Below are 22,238 nucleotides of genomic sequence, written 5' to 3'. Positions count from 1 at the left end.
GACACCCTGCGCATGCTGGTTTTGTTGCTGATACGGCTTCGCCTGATAGGCGCCACGGTCTGTGGCAGCTGCACCAAGCAGAGAGTCCCGCAATCTGTCGAAAGGGAAGTTGGTTATATCCTTTTTTACGCTTAGATCAGCATATATTCGAGCGCCGTAAAATGTGAAGGCCATTACTTCAAGCGCTTTCATGTGCCTGTTTGGGGGCAGCACCTAATTTTTAGCGAGGACGTAGTCATTTGCTCCTTTCGTTGCTTCGTCACGCCATTCTTACAGTGATTTCTGCCGGGTGTAAATCTATTGTCGAATAACTTGTAGCCATTTTATTATCACTACGAACATAAAGGGCCTTTCTGGTCGTGTTAGTGCTGGCGACGTGTCTCGGCGTTGTCGAGACTTGGGCCGGGGCACGTGGAGCGCAGCCTGTGTAGTGGTTGCGAGCCACCGCAGGCAAAAACAGATCTAGGGGCTTTAGCCACACCGACGCTCGTTTTAGCGCCATGTGGCGCCGCTCAGCCCTTCTGGTGAAAATGCAGCGCAGCCCTCCGGTCTAGCCAAAAGGAAGCGCCAATGGGCGTGCGGGGGTCCCCGGGGCGAGCGCTCGGTGTGGCCTTGCGCGCTCATCAGGGTTCGTTGCGACCGCCGACAGTGCGGCAGCCTGTCGATGAACGAGTCGCGCGACCGTGAGGAGAGGAGACTGCGCTCGGCGGAAACATCTTCGGTCACGTCTGAGGACCCCTGGTGCTGCGCGGGCGGAAACATGTCGCGGACCAAAAGAAGCCCCTCGCAGTCGGGGTACATCTCGGGGGGCGCCAGTGTAGTCGTCGCTGCGTCACACGAGCGGGCCGGGATTGAAAAGTTTCAAGCATTTCACAACTCCCTCTCTTACGTATCCACTTCAAACAAGAAATTTCACTTAAGAAACCTAGCTGAGCCACTTTTTTTTTATTTTTTATTTTATTATTATTATTTTTTTTTTTTTTTACGAGTAAAGAAGACTAGCAAGTATATGATTTAGCACGGACCTCCCATCCAATCGCCCCTCCCGAGAGTGACATAAATTCGCCCTTTCCTCAATATGCGCGCTACTGACCCTAGGCCCTGTCTTTTTTTTTTTGTTTTCTCTTTACCCTGCTCCCCACCCCAGAATACCAGGTGCAAAAGCTTTTAGCTAAATATTTAAAAAATAAGGCAGCACAAGATAAATCGTGTGTTTTTGTATTTTGTTCAATTGAATAATTAAATTAATGTAAAAAATCTTTTTTTTTTTTTTTAGCAATTGCTTTTTTGAGGAAAATTGCAGTGCCTAATGGCAGGGCGTCCGAAAAGAAACCGTCGTCCATAAGTTTTTAAGTTGTACTTAGATGAGTATTTTCGGGTTGGAAAGAAATCGCGGGAAATAGAAAAATTAATCCCACGTGACCGTATCGTTCCGCGGTAGCAGCACTTTCGCGGCCGCGTTTCGATGGTGCCGCGAATATGACGCGACGAAAACAAGTGCTGGTATAGTGCTCTAGTGCTGGCGGCAAAATTGAAAGTAACATCTGTGACTTGGCCGCGTGCTCGCAGTGCGAGGGTTGTTAGGTCATTTCTAAGGTTCCGTTGTGTGGCACAGGATGTTTAGTCAAGCGAACGGTACAATTCCCGTCTTGGTTCTTCAGAGGTGGTTGATATGGCTGCTGCGCTCATCGATTGTGTTGCGAACTCCCGGTTGTAGTGTGTGCGTGAAGCCGTGCGGAGCTAGTCCCAATGCTAGATTCCGTTGGCGTGATTGTGTGCAAGTGGGTGTGATATATAACGCGGCTTTTATGAGAATCTGTGTGTCTCGGAGTGTGTGCTTTTTGAGTCTCCTGTGGTGGGTTGGAGCGTTGGTTGGAGTTCACAGGTTGTTGGTTGAAAGTCAGGACTTCCGGTTCCCGGCGCGAGACCCGAGCCAAGTTATCAGCATTTGATGGCTGCCTCAGGGTCGACAGGCCCTCGCAGGCGCACATGGCAAATTATTTTTGAAAAGGAATTATATTACTCATTACTGTTCCCAAAAAGTAATGAAATTGCATTACAATTGCTTCTAGTGAATAATTCAATTACTTTTAAATTACTTTCTAGTTTCAATCCACGCACAAACTGAGTAAATAAAGCTAGTAAACAAAACAACTTGTTCTCCAGACGCGAAGCACACACATTCTTTCGTCTTCCCTCCAGATTCCCTCCCAGAGAGCTATTCCTTCCCTCTTACCTACAGTAGCAGAAAAAACAAGTACACTTAAGCATGGTATATCGATCATGAAATGTCCGGCGAACCCAGCGTCTTGCTGGCCCGGAGCTGTCTCCGCCATTTGAAGGACCCGAAGAAACTAGGCTATTTATTGCTTCCGCAGACCCAATAATAGACATCGGGACCTTGTGTTCACTGCTCAGTAATGCTTAAGTCACGGTGGCTCACGCCATGGACCCTCCGCCTATCTCCACCAACCGTAATCCCCCCTCGCCCCGTGGTGACGCGTGTAACCAGGCGCCACTGTGCCCTAGCCGACGCAACAGGGAGTGCCACTGCGCCGCGCTCCCAACTATAGTTTTCAACTCCGACCTTCTTGCACATCTCTCCCTTCGGCATTCCATTGACGAATTGTATCCTGCGGCTTGGGGAATGCTTGCCATGGGATAGCCGCACTAAGTGACCCATGCTACACACGAGGTCTCAGATATCTCAGACGCACTGTTCTGCACAATTCTGTCTCCTTTTGCCTATCCGTTACGCTGGCTTCGGCTTGCCGCACGTCATTCCTGCTTTCGCGGCGCACTCTACTTTGTTGTCTATTGGAGGAATAGTGGCGCACTTTAGTAAAAGTAATTTCGAAAGGAATTAATTACTGTTGCTGCGAAATTAGTACCAAAATTAATTCATTACAGTACTGAATTACCAAACCGAAAAGGTAATTTATTACATTACAAATTACCGAAAAACGTAATTAAATTAGAGTAATTTCATTACTGTAATTCAATTACTGCCATGTCTGCCACTGTGTTAGGTAACTGGCCAGGACGGTGTGCAGTTCACAGGTGGTTGTCCTGCCCGAAGCATAGGTACACTTGTAGGACGGAATCAACCGTAGAGTGGTCCTTACATATACTGCAAGGTTGAAATCATCGTCGGCAATGGCTTTTAGTGTGTGTCTAACCTTATCTTCCTCCATCAAGCCCTCGTGAACAAAGCCAAGACGTCCTGAATGTAGGAGATGTAGGACTAGAAGTTTGGGCACGAGCTGCAAGTTCGCGGCGAGCTGCCATGCAACAGGCTTTTCGAAGAAATCTTGAAGCTTCTGTTTGCCCCATGCGAACAGTTCCTACAAGGTAGAAGATGGCGTTGGCCCGCATCGGCGTAGCTTCGCATCTATAATGCTTGCTTGCACACTCATAAAGCGAGAGCTGCAGTTCTCGATGTCTGTACCGCAGAGCATGCGAGGATGGAGCCTTTTCAGTACTCGTCGCGACAGTGTACTAGTGCGACGCCCACTGCGAAGGTCCAATTCGTGGTCACACGGCTTACACCGCACCTGCAGCCAAATTGAAGAGAATACGAGGAAGTCTGGGTGGGACTCGGACACATGTCTTCTCGCTTCTATCCTCAATAAAAATGAGGCGTGCCCACCACGAGGGATTGGCCAAAACACAGGCGGGGACTTACAAATGCTGTAATATGGTTTCAAAAAAATACGCAAAAGATGGGAGAACTTATATAAAGTTATGAGAAAAAAAAATGTAAAATAGGGGACTGAATGTGGGGTAAAGGCCGGGTGCTTTGAGTTTTGATTGCAAATTTGTCTGCCGATCAGCATGATCAGAATGAAGTTAGCGTTCAAAAGCTGTTCATAATGGGGCCGTTTCTTCTGTGAAACGAAGCATTGACTGGCGCAGGACGCATTCCTGTTGCAGTGACCGAGCGCAGAAGTGCGAAGGTAAAGAACATCCCGGTAAACAAACTCGGACCGAGGGTTATTATCTAACAAACGCCTTCATAAAGAGGAGAAACGGAAGCAGCACAACATGAAGCTATCGATCATTTCAGGTTCAAACCGGGCATCGGGAGACCGCCAGACGAGCTCGATGGAGATAGAATCTTTATTGGGGTGCACGATAACACAATCGCGTGAAAGGTGCCTCCGGCTTGCGGAATCGCTATTCTTTACTGTTCTAAGGGAACCGAAGGTGCTGCAGGTAGTCAGGACACAAATAACCGGTGAGTCAGCAACTTCTTGCTAAAACGTGCTGAATCTATAGCCGCCGGCGGACACCACTCTGTGCCTTGGCGCCCTAACTAACCGTACTAAACGGACATGCGATGGTACTGAAAACTTGAGTACACGAAGCACCTATAGGATTCTGTAGGCGGTTAAAAAGAGCACAGAGATCCGTCGAAATTGTGGCAGAAGAAAAAGAGCTGCGTTACTTTCGCAAAGCCAGTACTACTGGTAACAATTCAGCCGCATAAACTTAGTGAAGTCGAGCAAGCGGAGCGAGAATGATAAATCAAGGGATAGAGAGATATTACAGCACCTACGTTTTCTTGATATTGCGAGGTGTCCGTTGCGGTCGAAAACCTGAGAGCGAGAAGAGAGATAGGGAAAAAAGCCATTATAAGTAATCCTGTAATACACCTTTGAGCATACGGAAGGGCAGAAGGTTTACACTTGGTGTAAATACCTCGTCAAAGTCAATTTTAAGAGTCGAGTTGGCGCTCGTCGTGAATAATAATAATAATAATAATAATAATAATAATAATAATAATAATAATAATAATAATAATAATAATAATAATAATAATAACATGGTTTACAGGAAAGGAAAGGCGCAGTATCTGTTACTTTTTCCGTGGGCACCTGAACCTCGCCGTAAAAGAAGGGAGGAAGGTGAGAGTAAAAATGGAAAGAGAGAAAGGGGTGCCCTAGTGGAGGCCTCCGGAACAATTTTGACCACTTGGGGATCATTAAAATGCACTGATGTCACACAGCACACGGACACCTCTGTTTAGTCTCCATCGAAACGCAGCCGCCGGCGGTCTGGTTCGAACCTGGGTACTCTGTCACACGGGGAAGGGGATCAAGGAGAGATTGCATCAAACAAATCTGCTCAGTAGGCATACGAAACCAGTTGTCAGTAAAAAAATTGTCCAGGCTCACGAAGAAAGATCAAATTGGAGGCATGTATAGCGACGAATCGCATAATGTTAAAACCGCTTGAATAGTTAATAAGAGCCTAAATCTCGATGACAAGGATGGAATTCGCACCTGGAGATACAGAGCAGAAAATACATTCGATCCCGGATATATCGAACAAGAAGTTGAAAGGGGTCGCGAATAGTTCGATATATTGATAATATATAAAAGGTACCAACAGATTGGCTTCTCTCTAACCTAGAAGGGTGAATACGGTGCCTGTAGCAGCGCGCTTCCTGCATCAACGTGCTGCCCGCCGGCGTGTACTGACAGCACACCGCTCGCCGCTGGTGCGGCTACCCACGAGGCGTATGCGTGTGTAGGGCGTCGCAGCTGGCCAGGCGTGGAAAAGGAGAGCACACTGAGCGCACCTCAAGTGCCGGAATAGGCCGACCAGAAGCAGATTGACCTGTGGCCTGGGAACTTTTGACCACCCCTGTACAATTGATTTCCGCGTCGCCTTCAGCGACGATGCGGACACGCGAGAACTGCCTGAAGCCTGCGGTCAGTTACGCTGGACTTCTCTGCCTATGAAAGCAATGTCGACGAAAAAAAAAAAAAAAAAAGCACGCCAGTCCGAAGGCCACTTTTAAGCGGACCCTACGTTCACCCCGTCGCGCGGCTTTACAGCGTTTGCGCAGCCAGGAGGTGCCAAGGGCCGCGGCAGCCGATCCATCACCATGCGCGACAAGTGATCGTCAGAAATCATTAAGAGAAGCGCCCCGTGTAGGGGCACGGCGCGCAGTTCGATATATTGACTATGCCATGAATGGCAGTTCGACAAACGTGAACAACACTGCTACACTTTTGCATGGGATATTAAAAGGGGCATTGGATTCGGTATAAGCAATAATTCTATGTTGGGTGTCCAAGCTAACTTTATCCAAGCGTTTAAAAAACAAAATGAAACAATTGAGGTAGGCAAGAGAAACCACTTATATACAGCTGCGAGCCATCTGGCTCACCACAGGGATTTTTTTTTATTTCGAAATTAGCTAATTAGCAATTAATATATATTTTTTTAATTTACTAACTAATGACTTTGACAATGAATGGATTTGCGAAGTTGGCGAGCACTCTCCAAAACCCCCATTCCATTTATTTACGATAAAGAAAGCCTCGCGTGTATCGTTTTTTGAGCTCTAAAGAAAGCCGGCAAAATACAAAAATATCACGAGACTGGCACATTCATGCCCCACGATTGTGCTGCTCTCAACCAGGGCTTCAGTGGACGAAATCAGATGAGGCCGCTCCACGACCCGTTGCAGCGGCAGACCGATATGTCGGCGATGGTTTCTTCGCCCGTTTCAGGCAGTCGGCGCACGTGACGGTACAAGTCGCAGTGAGCTCACCACCCTGGCTGCAACCATCGCCAACACATCAGCCTACCGCTGGGACTGGGCTGTCGATTCACTCAAACCACGATTGGTCACGTGATATATATATTTTTTTTATTTCGCAGGCTTTCTTTAGATCTTGGAAAAACAATACACGTGAGGCTTTCTTAATGGGAAATAAATAAAATGAGGGTTTCAGAAGGTGCTCTCCAACTTTGCATATCCATCATAATTACTAATTATCTAACTGCAAAGTAAAAAATTCTTTGGTGCACCAGATGGCTGGCAGCTGTATACAAGTGGTTTCTCTGGCCTATCTTAAATGTTTTAGCTTTTTAACCCTTGATTAAAGTTTGCTTGGACACCCTGTATATCTGGGATGAACTGTGGCAACAAATTTTGGGAGGCCCGGGCAGAGACGCAACACCTCTCATTTGTCTCTCACTCTACTCTACTTGGGGCAAACATCGCATGAGTCTTCAGTTTAATGTCTTTCATACTGTTTAGGGTTCCAATTTTCCGCTGCGCACTGGAAGGCAATCTTTATTGCATAGTTTTGGTCTGTGGTCCTGCTATAAGTGCATCTTAAATCTGTCCTGATCCCTTTGTGACCCGGTCATGTCATCTTCTGCATACAGAGCGTGGGGAGTTCATGGAATGCCGTTCAGAATTTGAAGTTTTTCATGGACAATGTTAAATAAGGTTTGGGTTATTATATTGATGCTTGTGTTGCTTCCCTGCCTGTGAAGGCGATCATGTTGGAGCGAATTTTTCCTGTGGTGGCTGGATGGTGGGAGGGGAAGGCGCATACATAGTTATGTATTCTCGCTCGCTCCACAGTGTGTTTTGAAAGATTCTGCACTATTAGGTCATGGTCATATTATGAAAGGCTCCTCTTAGGTCCAGTAATAAGATTTGCTTTGTTTTTGTTGTGCTAGAATGGTCAATGACTTCTTTGATTTGTTGTAGGACACCCTGGTTGGATAGTTTGTTACTGATTCTGTATGATATGTCTGGTAACAAGTGCGTGGCTCCCAGGTGAGGTTTCAGGCAGGCATTTTACATATAATTTTCCCAGTACATGAGGTCAGAGAGGTTGGGCGAAGATGGAAGATTATTTACATGGCTTAGGCACTAGCGTGATACTAGCGTGCTTTTGGGAGAGTGCCAGCCTTCAAGAACATCACTTGGGTATGAGGTTAGCTTGGTAATGGCAAGTTCATCTAAATTCTCACGTGTGCTAACGCTCGCGCAGTCTCTGTTTGGGGGCATCCTGCTCCGCAGAGGCCACCACATGATGAGGTGTCCTAACAACTGCTAGGGGAACCATTAGGTTATTGCTGCAGAGCAGCAGTGCAGTGGGCATGCTGGATACTCCCATTTCCGGTAGCACGAAAGGCCCCATACACAAGTGTGCATAGGGTGGGCCAGGATGGTCTACCGCCACCCATTACCACAGGAAGACAGCGGCCCTCAGGCGAGAATAGTGGGAGATAACCGTATCCTGCGGTGGTTCAAACAGAACTCCTGTGCTCTCGCCTGCTGGCACATTTGCCTTCTCTCTCTTGAACCGCGCCTACCATCATTCTCTCTGTGCTTCCCTCCTCATCCATAACCCCTTTTTTGCAGATGCGGTTGGAGCGCTATGCAGTCTTTTTTTTTTTATCCTACCTATTGACACCTGTCTCTTCTCCATTTAAATCATCTCAGTTTCCCTCCGCATCCACGACTTGTACTTTCTCCATGCGACAGTTGAGCTTTAGATGATGAAAACCAACTTGACGACTTATATCTGAAGTGCCTACAGCTGGCTGTTGCCGGTAAAACCAACAATAGAGGCGGTGGTGTCTAGGTGGTGTTGTTTCAGGGCGCCTTCAAATGTGCCCGCCAGAACCACATGTGTGCTTGTCACAAAAGCGGATTTAATGGAGAGGAGCACCCTCTGCAGTAAAGAATTCACAGTGGAAACCCCATCAAAAGCCGCATTTGTTCTCAACAAAGACAGTTAATTTCACTTTGTATAGAGGACTTCTCTCATCTCAACTGCTCCCTCCGAGAGTGTCCCTTATGTATAGACGACTTCCCTCATCTCAACTGCTCCCTCCAAGAGTATCCCTTAAATCCACCACTGTCATGTGAAAGGTATGGCCACACTTGAGAGTAAAGCATGAGCAGCAAGTTGGCAATAGCATCAGAGCAGCCACACTGGTGTTACAGCGGCAGTCATTACGCAGTTCAGAGTAACTCTGGCTGTGACTCCAAGGCATGGTGTGCTCTGAGGGAATGAAAGAGGTATCAAAAGGGATGCGCAATGCTTGCTTGTGTGACCCTATGTGATTGAATCAGCTGCATGATTGGACTCCTTGTTCTGCATTGCATAGCATGGCATGAAATCAATCAGATGCCTAACTGGAATTCGTTGTTTTTTTTTAATATTCTGATAACTTTTTGTTTTTGTTATCTACATTTGTAGCATTTATTTTCTATTCTATATTTGCCAAACCTCTGCTTTTACAGTTAGTTTGAATGCAACCTTTCAATAAGCTGCCATCAGCATGCCCTTTCCAAAGGGACACTGAGAACAACTCCATTAAGCTTTTGTTCTTGGTAAATTCGGTAGACACGTGTCACCAACAGTGACTGTTTCCATAAGGGCACAGCTGGGAGTCGTGAAAACCATTTATGGCTCATATCATGGCATGGCGGAGATTGGGTTTCAGTCTTAAACAAAAAAGCTGAGAGCATTTTGTAAGGCAATAAACAGTGCCTTCATAGCTAAGAAATTTGAATTCAGGGTTGGAATATTTGTTTCCTGCCAGTGCAGTTCAAATACATGACATTGGTGTTGATGTTAGGTGTTTGCTTTGCTTAATTTTTCACATTCAATATTTTTTCTTACTTGTACAATGAAAGGGCATTAGCAGTAGCAGTGCAAAATTTGTTTTAGTATGCAGATGCTTAATCCTCCATTTACTATCATTTAAAGAGAACAATCGCTCTTGAATGCTAACTATACTGGTTCGGTCTTCTTCTTGTTAAATATATTGGCCTTTTTTATGTCTACTTCAGTTCAGGTAAGGTTAAATACTCTCGTAACCAGGTGAGTCGTGTAACACTGCTAATGCACATAGCCTTGTTGTATTTGTGAATAGGCCTTCAAATTAAACAGAGGTAAACTGCACACATTATGTTTTGGTTACTGATTACTATGTGCCTTTACTACGTGGTGCATGTTTGCTGTCGTGGCACTTATAAATAATGACTGCTTTTATTTCGAACACTTTTCTGGCCTCTTGTTCTTTGTTCATTAAGTCTCAAGTGTACCCACTACTGCACATATATTACATGGCAGTGAACGTATGTATATGCTGGTTATATGTTTTTTTTTTTTTTTTTTTTTTTTTTTTTTTTTTTTGCAGTTGGACATAATCCGGGCAACTATTAAGAAGGAATTGGGCATAGCAGTTGTTGACATCCGGGACCCAAAAGCCGTTATTGAAGGTGGAAATGTGCTCTTCACGGGTAAGCAAGCCTCAAGGGCTTTTTTCAACTTTTTAACTTTCTTCTCATTTCAACTTTTCTTCTCGCCCTTTGTGTTATATGTCACATTTATGGCATGAGCTTTAGCTAATACTAAGCTCGCAGCATATACTGCGAGCTTAGCTTAGCACTGACTGAAAGGCTACATAAGTAGCCTTGCAGTCAGTGCCAATTCTTGCGCGATATGCATTGATATTCACTTGAAAGCCCGAGCTTCAATGACGGACATGAGTTTTGGGCGCAGGTCGAGAATTCTTTGTGGGCATATCACCTCGGACCAATGAGGCAGGTGCACGAGCATTGGCTGCAGCATTCCCCGAGTTCCCTGTGACACCTGTCAAACTACCCAAGCGGAACCACCTCAAGGCCCTTCTCTCCATGGCAGGACCTGATGTCATTTGTCTTTCAGACAGCCCAGAAGCACAAGCCGTTAAGAGGGTATGGCCCTGCACCATATTTTTCGCAGTGATGAAAAGGAAAAAAAAGTTGTGCTGTGGAAATGCGTGTGCCAGGCCACATAAATGAAGCAGCCTATGGACTGTGTGTTATATTGCACAGTTGCCTGCTGCGGTGGTGCAGTGGTTAGGGTGCTCAACTGCTTAGCAGGAGGACACAGCTCTGATCCCAGCTATGGCAGCTGCATTGCGACTGAGGCAAAACTCAAGGCACCCGTGTACTCTATGATGTCAGTGTGTACTAAAGAACCCCAGGTAGTTGAAATCACCAGATGATGTTGCTTTGGGATTTTAAACCTCATATACCTCATAAACCTCATTTACCATGCCGTGCCGTACCATACGCTATGCCACGAAGCCTGCTCATGGGTGCTTGTCGCATATACTGCCATAGTTACTATTGTTGTTACTTTATTATTACTATTATTGTTATTATTATTATTTTTATTGACTACCAAGCAGCTGGAAGAAATACACCATTACTCCACAGCCATTTAATGAAAGTGTCTCTATGAGAGTGTAGTGGTTATTGTGCCAGACTTTTGCAAATACCGACATGTACAGTATTTTTGTTCTAAGCCCAGCAACGAGGTTCGTAAAGCAACTCTAGCGTTCGAAATATAGTAGATGGCAAATTTCGCCCTCATTCTTCTCTAGCTTACATTCATATTCCAGTATTGCTGCCAGCAGCCGCGTTACAGTGCTTAGAAGAGAACCTCTTGGGCCGTATACTTTTGACAAAGACTGTACCTTGGTTCTGGCATCAATTCTCTGCTCAAAATAAGGTTGTCAGGCTAGCTTTATTCACATGTGGTAGCATGACTGATGAAGCAATTCAGCTGATTAACGTTAGCACAAAAGGCAAAAAGTAAAATTGAGTACGAAGATTGGCTCAGGCATATGGAAGAGAGGTGATCGCCAGCAAGAGTTTTCACATGCTTATGCCAACCACTGTGCTGTCGACGCTGCACAGAAGAAGAACCCGGTGGCTCATAAGTAAATAATGATGGCACGGCACGGGAGAGCAGCATAACTTTGGAACAATGAGTGAGAGATCAAAAAAATAATTCGCTAGCAAAAGAAAACGCTATGTAGACAAATATTAGAACTTGGCACATTTAAATTTTGAGGAAAATCTTTTTAGCAGTTTTAAAAAAGTGCTCCATATTTCGAAGCTAAGGTCGAGGGCTTCAGGGCAAAATGGTGGTGGCATAAATTTCAAGCTGTAGATAATTGATTTAGTGTATGTAAGACAGGGAAATGGCAGGGCATATTGATATTTTTGTGCTGTGCGAGTTTCTCCATCCCTTACTACACAAGACCATCACACGGACCTAAGATGATTTAAGATTTAAAAGCAGCAAATGCGTGGTCAGTGTTTAGACAGCAAATTAATATGGAAACTCGCTGCCTGGACAATAGACAGGGAAAGAATGCACACGACCCACTTGGGCCCATGTATTTTTGTCTCGTTAATATGGACAGTGCTTGAAAAAAAGCAGAGGAGTCCGAACGCAAGGTAAAGAAGGGCGCGCCGCCCGAGAACCTACGCGACAGCCGATACGGCCGGATGCCTGAATGAGTCCTGTGGGGTTGGAAAAAACCAAAGCGGACGTGTCGCCGTTTTAGGGGGGGGGGAGCGCAAGGCGGAGAGGAACGTACAAAGCAAACCGAGGGTCAGCGTAAGAAAGAACCCGAAAGGGGGGAACCAGGAGATTTCTGAGTGCAGCGGCAGTGCCGCTGCAGTTGGGAAAACAGCAACATGTGGTTGCAATAAATTCTGCTGAACGTGAACAGAGAGGCCGGTAAAAGCGTTAGAAAGAAATGACAGAAAGAAAGAGAAGTGCCTACAGTAGCGGCGGAACTGAAGTTTTCTTTCCCAAAGCACAGTATGTGTTCTATGAATGAGAGTTAAGACACACTCGCAAAGTAGAGCGACAAAAGAAAGGCGACATACGAGCACGCAACCGAGACTGGGCATCCCGTCTTGGACGCGCTTCCCTCTCATGCACCTGGTTTTTGTCTCTGTTGCGTCGCCGAACCGCCACATTTTGCACCCCAAGTGGTCCGCATGTCGGCTTCGCTTTGAGTCAACGATGCGGCCTTGACAAGGTCTGAGCTCTTCGTAGTCGGCTAGCCGTCGTTCTAAACTGTACTTCAGCTTGCAGTGTCTGTTTTATAGGAACAAATATAAACGGCGCCAAGAAGATGGGAATTTCGATAGCCCTCTGCATAGCAGCTTGCCAACTTGACTCCCTCTCTTCCTTACAGAAACAGTACAAGACAAAAAAGAGAGAATCAGAAGAACGGAAAGGCAGAAAGATTAACTAGGAAAAAAAGTGCAAAGCATCAAGAGCTTGCAACTCTCAACTTGAATCTGGATTTTGGCATGGCGGGAGTTAAACGCAAAAGAACAGAGCTGAACGTAGGCGCGAAGAAAGCAATCTGTGAATAGAAGCGGCAAAAGTCATCTCAGTCAATCTAAGCCGTGAGGGACTAGTATCGACAGCTCGGCTGTCTCCTCGCCTCAGAAGAATCTCAAGCAGCTACTTAGCGGCTACTTTGCTCAGTGACGAGGCCATTTTGGAAGTGACGGTGAGTAGATAATCAGACGCTGATTCCGGCCAGTGAGGAATTCGTGCTCGAAAGTTCGACCAACACAAAGCCCACCATCACGCGTGTCATGGTGCACGAGTCACTTCAGACTGCACTACAATTTTTCGAAGACAACAATGATAAGGATAATGCACTCCAAATTGCCGGTGTTCTGTCAAATTTTGAGTCCAGTGCACACGATTATCTACAAAAGCAGTCATTAATTACTGTTCTTTTTTTCTCAATAAAATCCTTTTCGTTTTTATTTGTGACTCATTATTATGGATGACTCGCTTTATGGACAGTTTTGGTCAGAAACCAAAGTGTCCATATTAATGAGGCACGACTGTACACTGGTGCTGTAGATTGTATGAGCACCAGGCAGAATTGCGGTCTATGTCCGACCATCTGCCTAATCAAAGCAAGTTGGCGCGACACACATTTTCAACGTACTTTGCTCTCCGGATTAGACTAGGTGACCATTTATTCAATTTGATTGCCTGTTTGTTGGAAGCAGTAGCAATCATCTGACCGATTGCTGAGCATTTCTGTGGCACTTTTTTGCAGCAAGTGGAGCGAGAAGCAACCTACCAGTACCAAACAGTGACTTTGCCGGAGGAGAGAGCAGCGGGCTGCTTGTACATCAATGGGCGTTTGTTGCACAGGCATGAGTTTCCAGCCGCTAACCAGGTAAACACATGGCCAGATTATCTTGAAACACTGCCATCCGCCTTGCCAGCACAGTCAAAAGCTGTCTGGCTAGGTTTACGACCTTCAAAATAACTAAGTGCAGTCCTTGGTTTGAATGATAACTATCATTTTGCTGCAAAATAGAGCCATGTAAACTGTGAAAGGTACTAGAAACAGAAATCAAAGGCTGCCTGCACTCTTTGTTAATGTGACTACTCACCTCGTCCTCATCTTCGTTTGGTAATGTGAAAACGTTCACAGGCGCTGCATTTTGATTGGTTCAGTGTTCTGATTGATGGGCAACGCTGTTTCTCCGGTGTCTGGTTTCCTGTGCAGTGTGTTTGCACCCATATTGCATTGTTCATGTTCCAGTACAAACACACGAGCATTTCGGCTTCACTTTGTAGTTTTTTTTTCTTGTTTTTTTTAATATAAAGCCCATGTATTTTTATTAATTTTCATCTTTGCGCTTAACAGCGTTAGGGTATGCACACTGGGGAATGGTATCTCCAGTAAGTGCAGGCATAGTGCCAGAGATTTACCTTGTTGACTAGCTGTTGCTGTTATATTAATGGTGCTGTAACATAGTATGATGTGATAATATATATGCTAGTGGCAACAGGTGCAGGTGCAAGCCTGGCACAGTGCAAAGGTCTGTATGATGATGACTTCAAATGTAGGCCTGTTCTTACTCTTGGAAGCAGGTGTCAGTTGGAGAAAGAACTTGCCCTACATACTAAAAAAAAAAAAAAAAAAAAAAAAAAAAAAAAAAAAAAAATAAAAAATTTCAAGGAAGGTACAGCTACAATAAAACTGTGGCTAAACTAAACTTCTTATTGTAGCATTTGCATTTGTAGCCTTAAAAAAAATTGTGTGGTAAAGAAAAATTTTCAACCATTTAGTAGCTTAAAGCTTACCCTCTGTGGGCATTGCCTGGTAGCTGCTAGGCATTAAATGCAGATTTCTTTTTTGTTCTGAGGTAACATTGGGAGGCGCTGTGTGTTGGTATTTTGTAGAAGCAATATGCCTCATAATGCTGGCAACCTTTTATTTCATACCTCACTTTGACACCCTTGTCAAAGAAGTTATATCTGAAGCTGGCTATATATAAATACCAAGAAAGTATTTTGTGGTGCTTATGATGCAATTGCCGTTTGCCCTAAATTTTGCATACCTAAGTTATGTCACAGGTCAAAATTAAAGTGTGTGTGAATCTGCAGATGTGTACTGTCATTACCAAACACGTAACAGCAGGAAGCTGTTAATTTTTCACTTGCAAAAATAGGTTCCTGCTACTATCTTGTTGGTCATCTTCATATTACCTCGCTCAAATTTCAGCAAAAAAGTGACCCACTGCAGACCTGCAAAAAATACACACGGGTGCCATTGGCTTTGCATTTTTAACAATTTTATTTTGTGCTGTAGTTTATATGGTTACTACAGGTGAAGGTAAACAGCAGGTGGTGTACACTTTCCTGGTTAGCTTGCGCGCATCAGAAATTCCTTCAAGAGGAGAAAACTGGACAGCCGCCACCATAGCACATTTAGTAGAGCACCGTGCAGGACATAACGAGTTTGTGGGTTTGGGTCCCACTGGTGGCATGTAGTAGTTTTTGCTCGAAAGCACTTCTAGCCTAGCATGATGGATTTTGCCAATTTCCGTCTGCCTAACTGAGTGTTGCCATGGCAACCACCAAGCCTAGCTTGGCTATGCATGGCTATACTATGATACGCTATGAGTGACCATCACTACCACGTGTAATGTGACCAAGGTCAAAGTTAATTAGGCATAATTAACACTAATTAAAGCTGTGCAAAGCGCAGGTTGGGAAGTAGTCTGAATGTGTCTGAAAATACATTGATGTAATTATGCCTTCCTAAACCTAATTGAGTGTGTTAGGCTTAGTTAAAGAGACAGACCATTGGATTATAAACATCCAATTTTTTAGTACAGTGGAAAGGTTCCTAACTAAAGTGGTTGATTCCATAATGTTCCATTAGAAATGCTCCAGCAAAGCTTTGCTAAGAATATTTCGATCAATCCATGTGTTGCCAGTTTTTACGAGGCCGATTCTGGAAACCACGAGCAACAACTGCAGTGATAATTGAGCATTGGCAGAAGTGATGTACCGAAAACTATAATGTCTCACCCGCCAGATATTTTTAGTGTAGTAGCATCCATTTCAGTTTCACTGTTATGGTGCAGAAAGTTGCGCCTTGTCGATGAAGGTTTTAGTAGGCTGCATTCAGCACTTCATTCATAAAACGCTGTGGCATTATCGAGTGACAAACGCTAGAAGTACGTCATAGTGATATCAAAGAAGCGTTGCTTTTTATTGAAGAGCATGTACTGTAGAAAGAGCACGAAATATTACAGAAAACACGATGAGCACTCCTGAAACAAAAAGACACTGTGTTTTTAGAAAATCAGCTATATTTTCCTGAGATGTAATCACTTGGTGTACTACACTAATAATGACAACATTTTGCCGCAATAGGTAACTTCAGTTTATTTTATGCAGTTTTCAGTGCCAAACTAAAATCATAAACCCTCATTTTTTACATATTGTAGTGCTCGTTCCATACTCTATTGCTCTGTGAGCAGGGTGTCTAGCAACCGGAAAAACTGGGAATACCGGGAATCGCCAGGGACATTTTATGCACTGGTAAAAATCAGTAAAATGTCAGGGAAACCATCACAAATTTTGCCAAGTCAGGGAAAATGGCATGATCTATTCTGCAGTGCATTTTTATTTTAAACTGGCACACAGCAAGTATTTTTATTCATGCAGATTTTTTTGTGCTGTCTCGCCAGCACTTGGCGGCTGCGCCGCAAGGCGAGGCGAGATATATTACTTTGGCGCCAGCTCATGCCTGAGCTGCCGCAATGGAAGAACCAATAAACACATGAGGAGGGTACTCAAAAAATATGTGGAAGCGCTGCGTGAGTAGTACGCAGCAAAAAGCAGGAATAACCGCGCTGGCAACGGTCAGCACGAAAGCGATCGGCGAGCTGTGCTGCCAAGCACGCACGCGCACACAGTCATATTGGATTAGATTGGCTCGGCTGTTGGCTCGCGTACTCTGAGGCTGGCGTCAGTACAGTGTTAGCATCAGAGCTCTTTAATATTACCAGTTGCAAAACTTCCCATAGGGCCCATGTATAAAAAAAATGGCGGTTTTGAGTGGTCGAAATATCGGGTGTCTACGAATAGTAGCGGCGCCCTTGGCCATTAAAGGAGAGTGTGTCTAATTGCAAACTTTCAGATTTTCATAAATGCACAACAGCTATGAAAATAAGATACGTTCAAGAGTTGCAGTTGCAGGAGCAAAAATTCTTAAAAGTAAAAGCCATAGAAGTAATTAATGTGAAAAACAACACAATTTGTGTTTGTGGATCGAACTGTTGGTTATTGCATTATTGTTATTATTTTTGGTCTTATTATTGAAATCATTTGGTTTTGTTCTTCTCACTAGGAGTTTGCCCAGAAGATTGACTATGACCGTGTCACACTTTCGGTGACAGAGCTGAGCAAAGCCAGCAATGGTCTTCCCAGCCTGGCCCTCCTGGTGCGCAAGAGCAGGCACCACTAGAGCCGGGACTCTGTTACCAGTTTATTCATTTGCACTTCCCGCCTGTCCACTCCACCAGGTCTGGTTTGGAAGCTATTCAAACAAGTATTATGCACTGGCTGTGCATTGCCAAGACACAAGCTGGAAGAAAGCTTGCTTTAGTGCAAAATGAACCCATTCCCTGTAAAGCATTTGTGAAGCTTAAAAAGCCACGACAACGCATCTGTCGCGTGGCGGCTAATCGACGCGTACAATTTTCACATAGCCTAGCCGTGACATTAACAGGTTCACATGCTTGCTTATTGCTCATTTAAGTTGTAAAGAGCTGTAAGGGAAACCCCTTATGCTTGTAAGTTGAAATTTTTTTTTCTTCTGTACTTCTGGGTAGCTTTTCTTATAAATGAAAAATGCGACTTTTACTCTTGAGAACAACCCGGCTTAAAAATGGATGCCTTACTTTTACATCTTGTGTAGAAGCTTTTATACGCATAGTGCTTCATTTATCTAACAAATGTGCCCATATAGCCATGCAATGACTGTGTTGCATTGTTTAACTTCTGAAACTAACTCATTAGTGAATGATATTCTTTTTTATTGATGGTCACATGGAACTCTCATTTTATTTAATGAGCATCGTTTTTATTCTTCACAGTATACCGTGTACACACACAAGCTTTAATGTTGCACGTGCTGGCTGTACACAAAACATTGTTTTTATTGCTGACAGGAATTATTTGCTTTAGCACGCATCATGGATAACAAAACTCAGTGTCCTGAATTTCTGAACTTCCAAACCAGGTTACTGGCACCAAAACAGACTGCAAATCAGATTGGGCTAGTGGTGATCCACAAATCAATGTGACTAGCGCCAAAGGAATGATGGATGAGATTAAGAAACACAGGACTATATCTTGCATTTCTTGGCCTTGCCTGTCGTTTCATTACCATTTGTTCACGGTAAAGCCAGATCAAGCATTAACGAAGTTACTAACGCTCATTGGTCTTAGTTTTTTGTCAATTACACTATGTTACAAGAACAAGTAGCTTTGCAATGAATAAGTGTGGTAGGAAGGTTTTTTTTTTTTTTTTTTTTTTTTAATTGCTATGTTCAGTGCAAAAAAAAGAGCAGGAAAACAGTGTTGTACAAGTTGGTAAGCCCCGACTGAATGTGCCTTGAAGGCTGTATCTTGTTCAAATGTGTGGTTATCATTATCTTTGCATTTATGCTTTCAGTAGCTCGTTTTTAAGCACACAGGAAAGACTTCATTCTGTTTTAAAACTTTTAAAAGGGTGTCGTTTTGCATTTTTCAACTAGAAATGAAAAGACAATATGCAAAAAAAAAAAAAAAGGAATTGTTTTTTTTTTTTTGCATTTTCCAGCTAGAAACAGAAACCGAGCATGTGAGACATTGCTAATTTTATTTTGCACAGTAAGAACTCTGTGTGGAGTGTGAGATGTTAAACATAGTTGCAGTATTTAGAAGGTGTTTTGAATAGTTCAGGTGTTGTGATCATGCAGCTTACTCATTCATCATTGCAAAAGATGCTGTCTTGTTTTCACATTATTGAAGAACACGAGCTAAGCCTCGGGGTGCTTGAGGCAATCTCTTGTGCTTCAATCATCTATCTGTAGGAACTAGAAACAGTGCGGATACAAGGCTGAACAATGCGAGAGCACAGAGCGCTTGTGTCTCTGTGTGCTCTGGCTTTGTCCATCTTGTTTTCGCGCTGTTTCTAGCAGTCATGAACAGCCAACTTCACCCAACAGGCTTAAATTCTGGAATATCTGTAGACAGTAAAATTCTTTTCACAAGAAATGAAAATCAAGCATCTCTACATCTAGGAGCATTGAGCAAATCCTGAGTAGATACAAACAGTTCAGCTTGTTAACATTTTGATGGCATTTTTGTTTCCAGTCATAAAACATTCCTTGGAGCTTCGAGCCTTATTGATGAGCACCCTTCTTTTTCGTTTCTTTCAGTGGGCATGTTTTCTTTTCTTGTACATGTCATGTAGCACTTCTCTCTGTTTCATAATGATTTTCGTTCTTCACTTCTGGTGTTCATGATGAATACTGATCAACAGTTCATTTGTTTTAGTATTGAGGTGTTGGTTCTTATTGTATTAGTACTGACAAAGTATGCATATTTTAGATGTTTGTGTCTTCTTATTCATGGTGCCTTGTAGAATGCAGCACATGTTAATGTTTGTTTTGATGTACTGAACATTATATGGGCTGACAGCCCTATGCACGCTACTATTGGTAACTTGTTAACTACTAATTGGTCACTTCAAAATTCTGCTGGAAAAGCACAACAGTCATGGCATGTGCACTTTACAGTGTCTTGCAAGCTGTCAGAGCTGTAAAAATTTGTTTTAGCATGAGCTGATGTCACCTTTGGTGTTATGGGAACAAAAAGAGGAAGGTTTGAAAACAGATGACCATGCCTCAGTATGCTATGCTGTGAGTATAATAAGAGTCTATGTCGCTAAACTATCACTGTGGCAGCTGAAACCTGAGTGGCACATGACTTAGACTGCTGCACGCTGCTCAAGCAAGCACTTCAATTTTAAACAGGCCAAACTGTGCGTATTTGACGTGCTAAACAACACTATTTTCGCAGGACATGTCGAGCAGTTACATAAAGTAGAACTCTACTAGGAGATGGGCTGGGATGGGTAGGCATGTCTAAACCAGGAAAATACAGTGGTAAAATCCCGTTTGCCAATTGATGGTTCAGATGTTTGTGTCTTCTTATTCTTCAAAAATTAAAGGAACCTTTAAAGCTGCCGTAAATGTGTCTTAACAGCTTGCAGGTATAGATACCATGTTTTGGGGAGTGTAATAATGTAAGAAGTTGGAAACGGTACAGGTATAGTATAACAAGCGTGATTACTTGTGAGGTGGTTGTACTTACTTGCTTTCTTCCAGGCTTGGGTTTCGATTTGACACTTTGCTATATCATGGTTGGCAATGATCAAATTTATGACATATTGTATCAGTGTAGAAATACTGTGTTGGATAGCAGCAGCACTGTCGTAACCGAGATGTGCTTGGGAGAGTTCACAAATTCATAAACAGGTTCACTACAGAAGCAAATCAAAATGCTTTCAGTAACAATTACATAGCCAGAGAAATAATTCAATTCATACCCAGCATATCCAGGCCGCTGCATAAGTTATGTAATTTATAAAAATTTATGATATTTGGTATTGATTGTTCAAATGGCCTCGAGCTCCCTGTGACAGTTGTGTAGCCATTAACTGCAGCATAAGGACGAGTACTACTTCTTTGCTGAAAGCTTGATTTCAAAGCTACTGTGTGTGTTGCAGAAAAAGTGTACTATTTCAGAGCTCTGTATCAGATATATCTTTCTGAGCATTTACGCAGGGAATGTAAAAGCAAACTGTGAGAGAGGAAATGGCAAGTCTGTTGAAAAGTTTGACATTGCATGGTATGCGCGGGTAGGTGTCAAGCCATTTCTGGGTGTTCAAATGGTTTTACAGTATTTTGCTGTCACATTTGTGAGATGGCCTTGTTGAAGTGCAAGTTAGTTGCTGTTTGATGTGTAGTTGCTGTTCTGCTTAGTTCCATTGTGGCTACATACGTAGTACTATTGGCCATGCATACATTCCACTCATTCAGCTTTGTATAGCTCCCTGATCTTTTATTTTTGTTCTTGTATTCAAGAAAGGTTGTGGATAATAATGTTCCTTGCTTTATTGTGATTGTAAACCTGAGGCCTATGATCTTCACGGTTCTGTGGTCCAGCTAGTCAGAGGCCTTGCTGACGCTGAAACGCTAGCACTGTCCAGCAGCGCTTTCCTGCAGCTGTTTTCCATGTTATCTCTAGCGTGTCACTACAATGTTTGTTGTGTGTCCTTGTTACTATTTTATGCGATTTCATTCGTCCAAATGAACAGCTGTATCTTTATTTTTTTTTCTTTAAGCAGACAAAATCACGTAGCTGTGAGACGTACAGCTGTATTTCTATGATGTAATGCAGTGTTTTGAGAACCAGGCTTTTTGCGTGATTTATATGCGGACTGTCACCTTGGTGCTGTGTTACACTTTGCGGTGAAATTTTCACTGGCAGCTTTTTTTGCGGTCAACAGTAGTATAGGACTTTTGCAGCTAGTGTCACGAGCGGACGAGTCGAATGATTGTTGAAGCACAAATGCTATTTGACGTTTGACCTAGTGCACGCAAAAATTAAGGATCCACGAATTGTGTATTCAAAAACATTGCGATCCAAGTGGTATGATGAGCAATACCAGTGTGCAGGTCATAGCAGCATGTTCCTGCATTAATGTTTCATAGCTCATTTTCATGTTTGATTTCCATTTTGTGCACAGCATTTGAAAAAAAAAAAAAAAAAAAAAGAAGTGGTAGCAGCACTTCTTAAAAAAGGGAACCAGAACTTGAAGCAGTGGGATAAATGGTCACCATCACAATACAAAAACATGTAGTTAAATCATATTTGCCGGTACATATATATTTATAGTTATTTTGCCCTGAAAGTACCTTAGTATATGCATTCTCGAATTAGGTAAAAACGACAATGCAAGCTGGTTCAATGCCGCCCTAAAACAGGGTTCGCTGAGTTATTGATGCTTTCCCTATTTTGCCCTGAAAGTACCTTAGTATATGCATTCTCGAATTAGGTAAAAACGACAATGCAAGCTGGTTCAATGCCGCCCTAAAACAGGGTTCGCTGAGTTATTGATGTTTTCCCTCCTAAAATTTAAGTTTTGTTCACTCATGTTTGTCGTTTCCCATGTTCTTGTTTATTTGTGCAGCTCACTACATAAAAATGTCCACTCAAAATTGAATG

General features: G+C 43.5%; 1 protein-coding gene across 1 annotated transcript in view; it reads left to right on the top strand.

Annotated features, from left to right (window-relative positions):
- LOC146202098 (N(G),N(G)-dimethylarginine dimethylaminohydrolase 1) overlaps positions 1–21,789 on the top strand; it is a 28,013-nt gene extending 6,224 nt beyond the window's left edge. Inside the window, exons 2-5 of the mRNA XM_084587938.1 lie at positions 9,970–10,072; positions 10,335–10,528; positions 13,708–13,830; positions 17,308–21,789. Of these exons, the coding sequence (XP_084444064.1) occupies positions 9,970–10,072; positions 10,335–10,528; positions 13,708–13,830; positions 17,308–17,424 (537 nt within the window). The 3' untranslated portion in view covers positions 17,425–21,789. The remainder of the gene's footprint in view (positions 1–9,969; positions 10,073–10,334; positions 10,529–13,707; positions 13,831–17,307) is intronic.
- The last annotated feature ends 449 nt before the right edge of the window (positions 21,790–22,238 follow it).

This window comes from Amblyomma maculatum, chromosome 1 (assembly GCF_055883805.1).
Source record: "Amblyomma maculatum isolate TAMU_Amacu chromosome 1, ASM5588380v1, whole genome shotgun sequence".
NCBI classification, from domain to species: Eukaryota; Metazoa; Arthropoda; class Arachnida; order Ixodida; family Ixodidae; genus Amblyomma; species Amblyomma maculatum.
The sequence above is the reverse complement of the archived record's forward strand: the minus strand, read 5'-3'. Positions and strand labels throughout refer to the sequence as shown.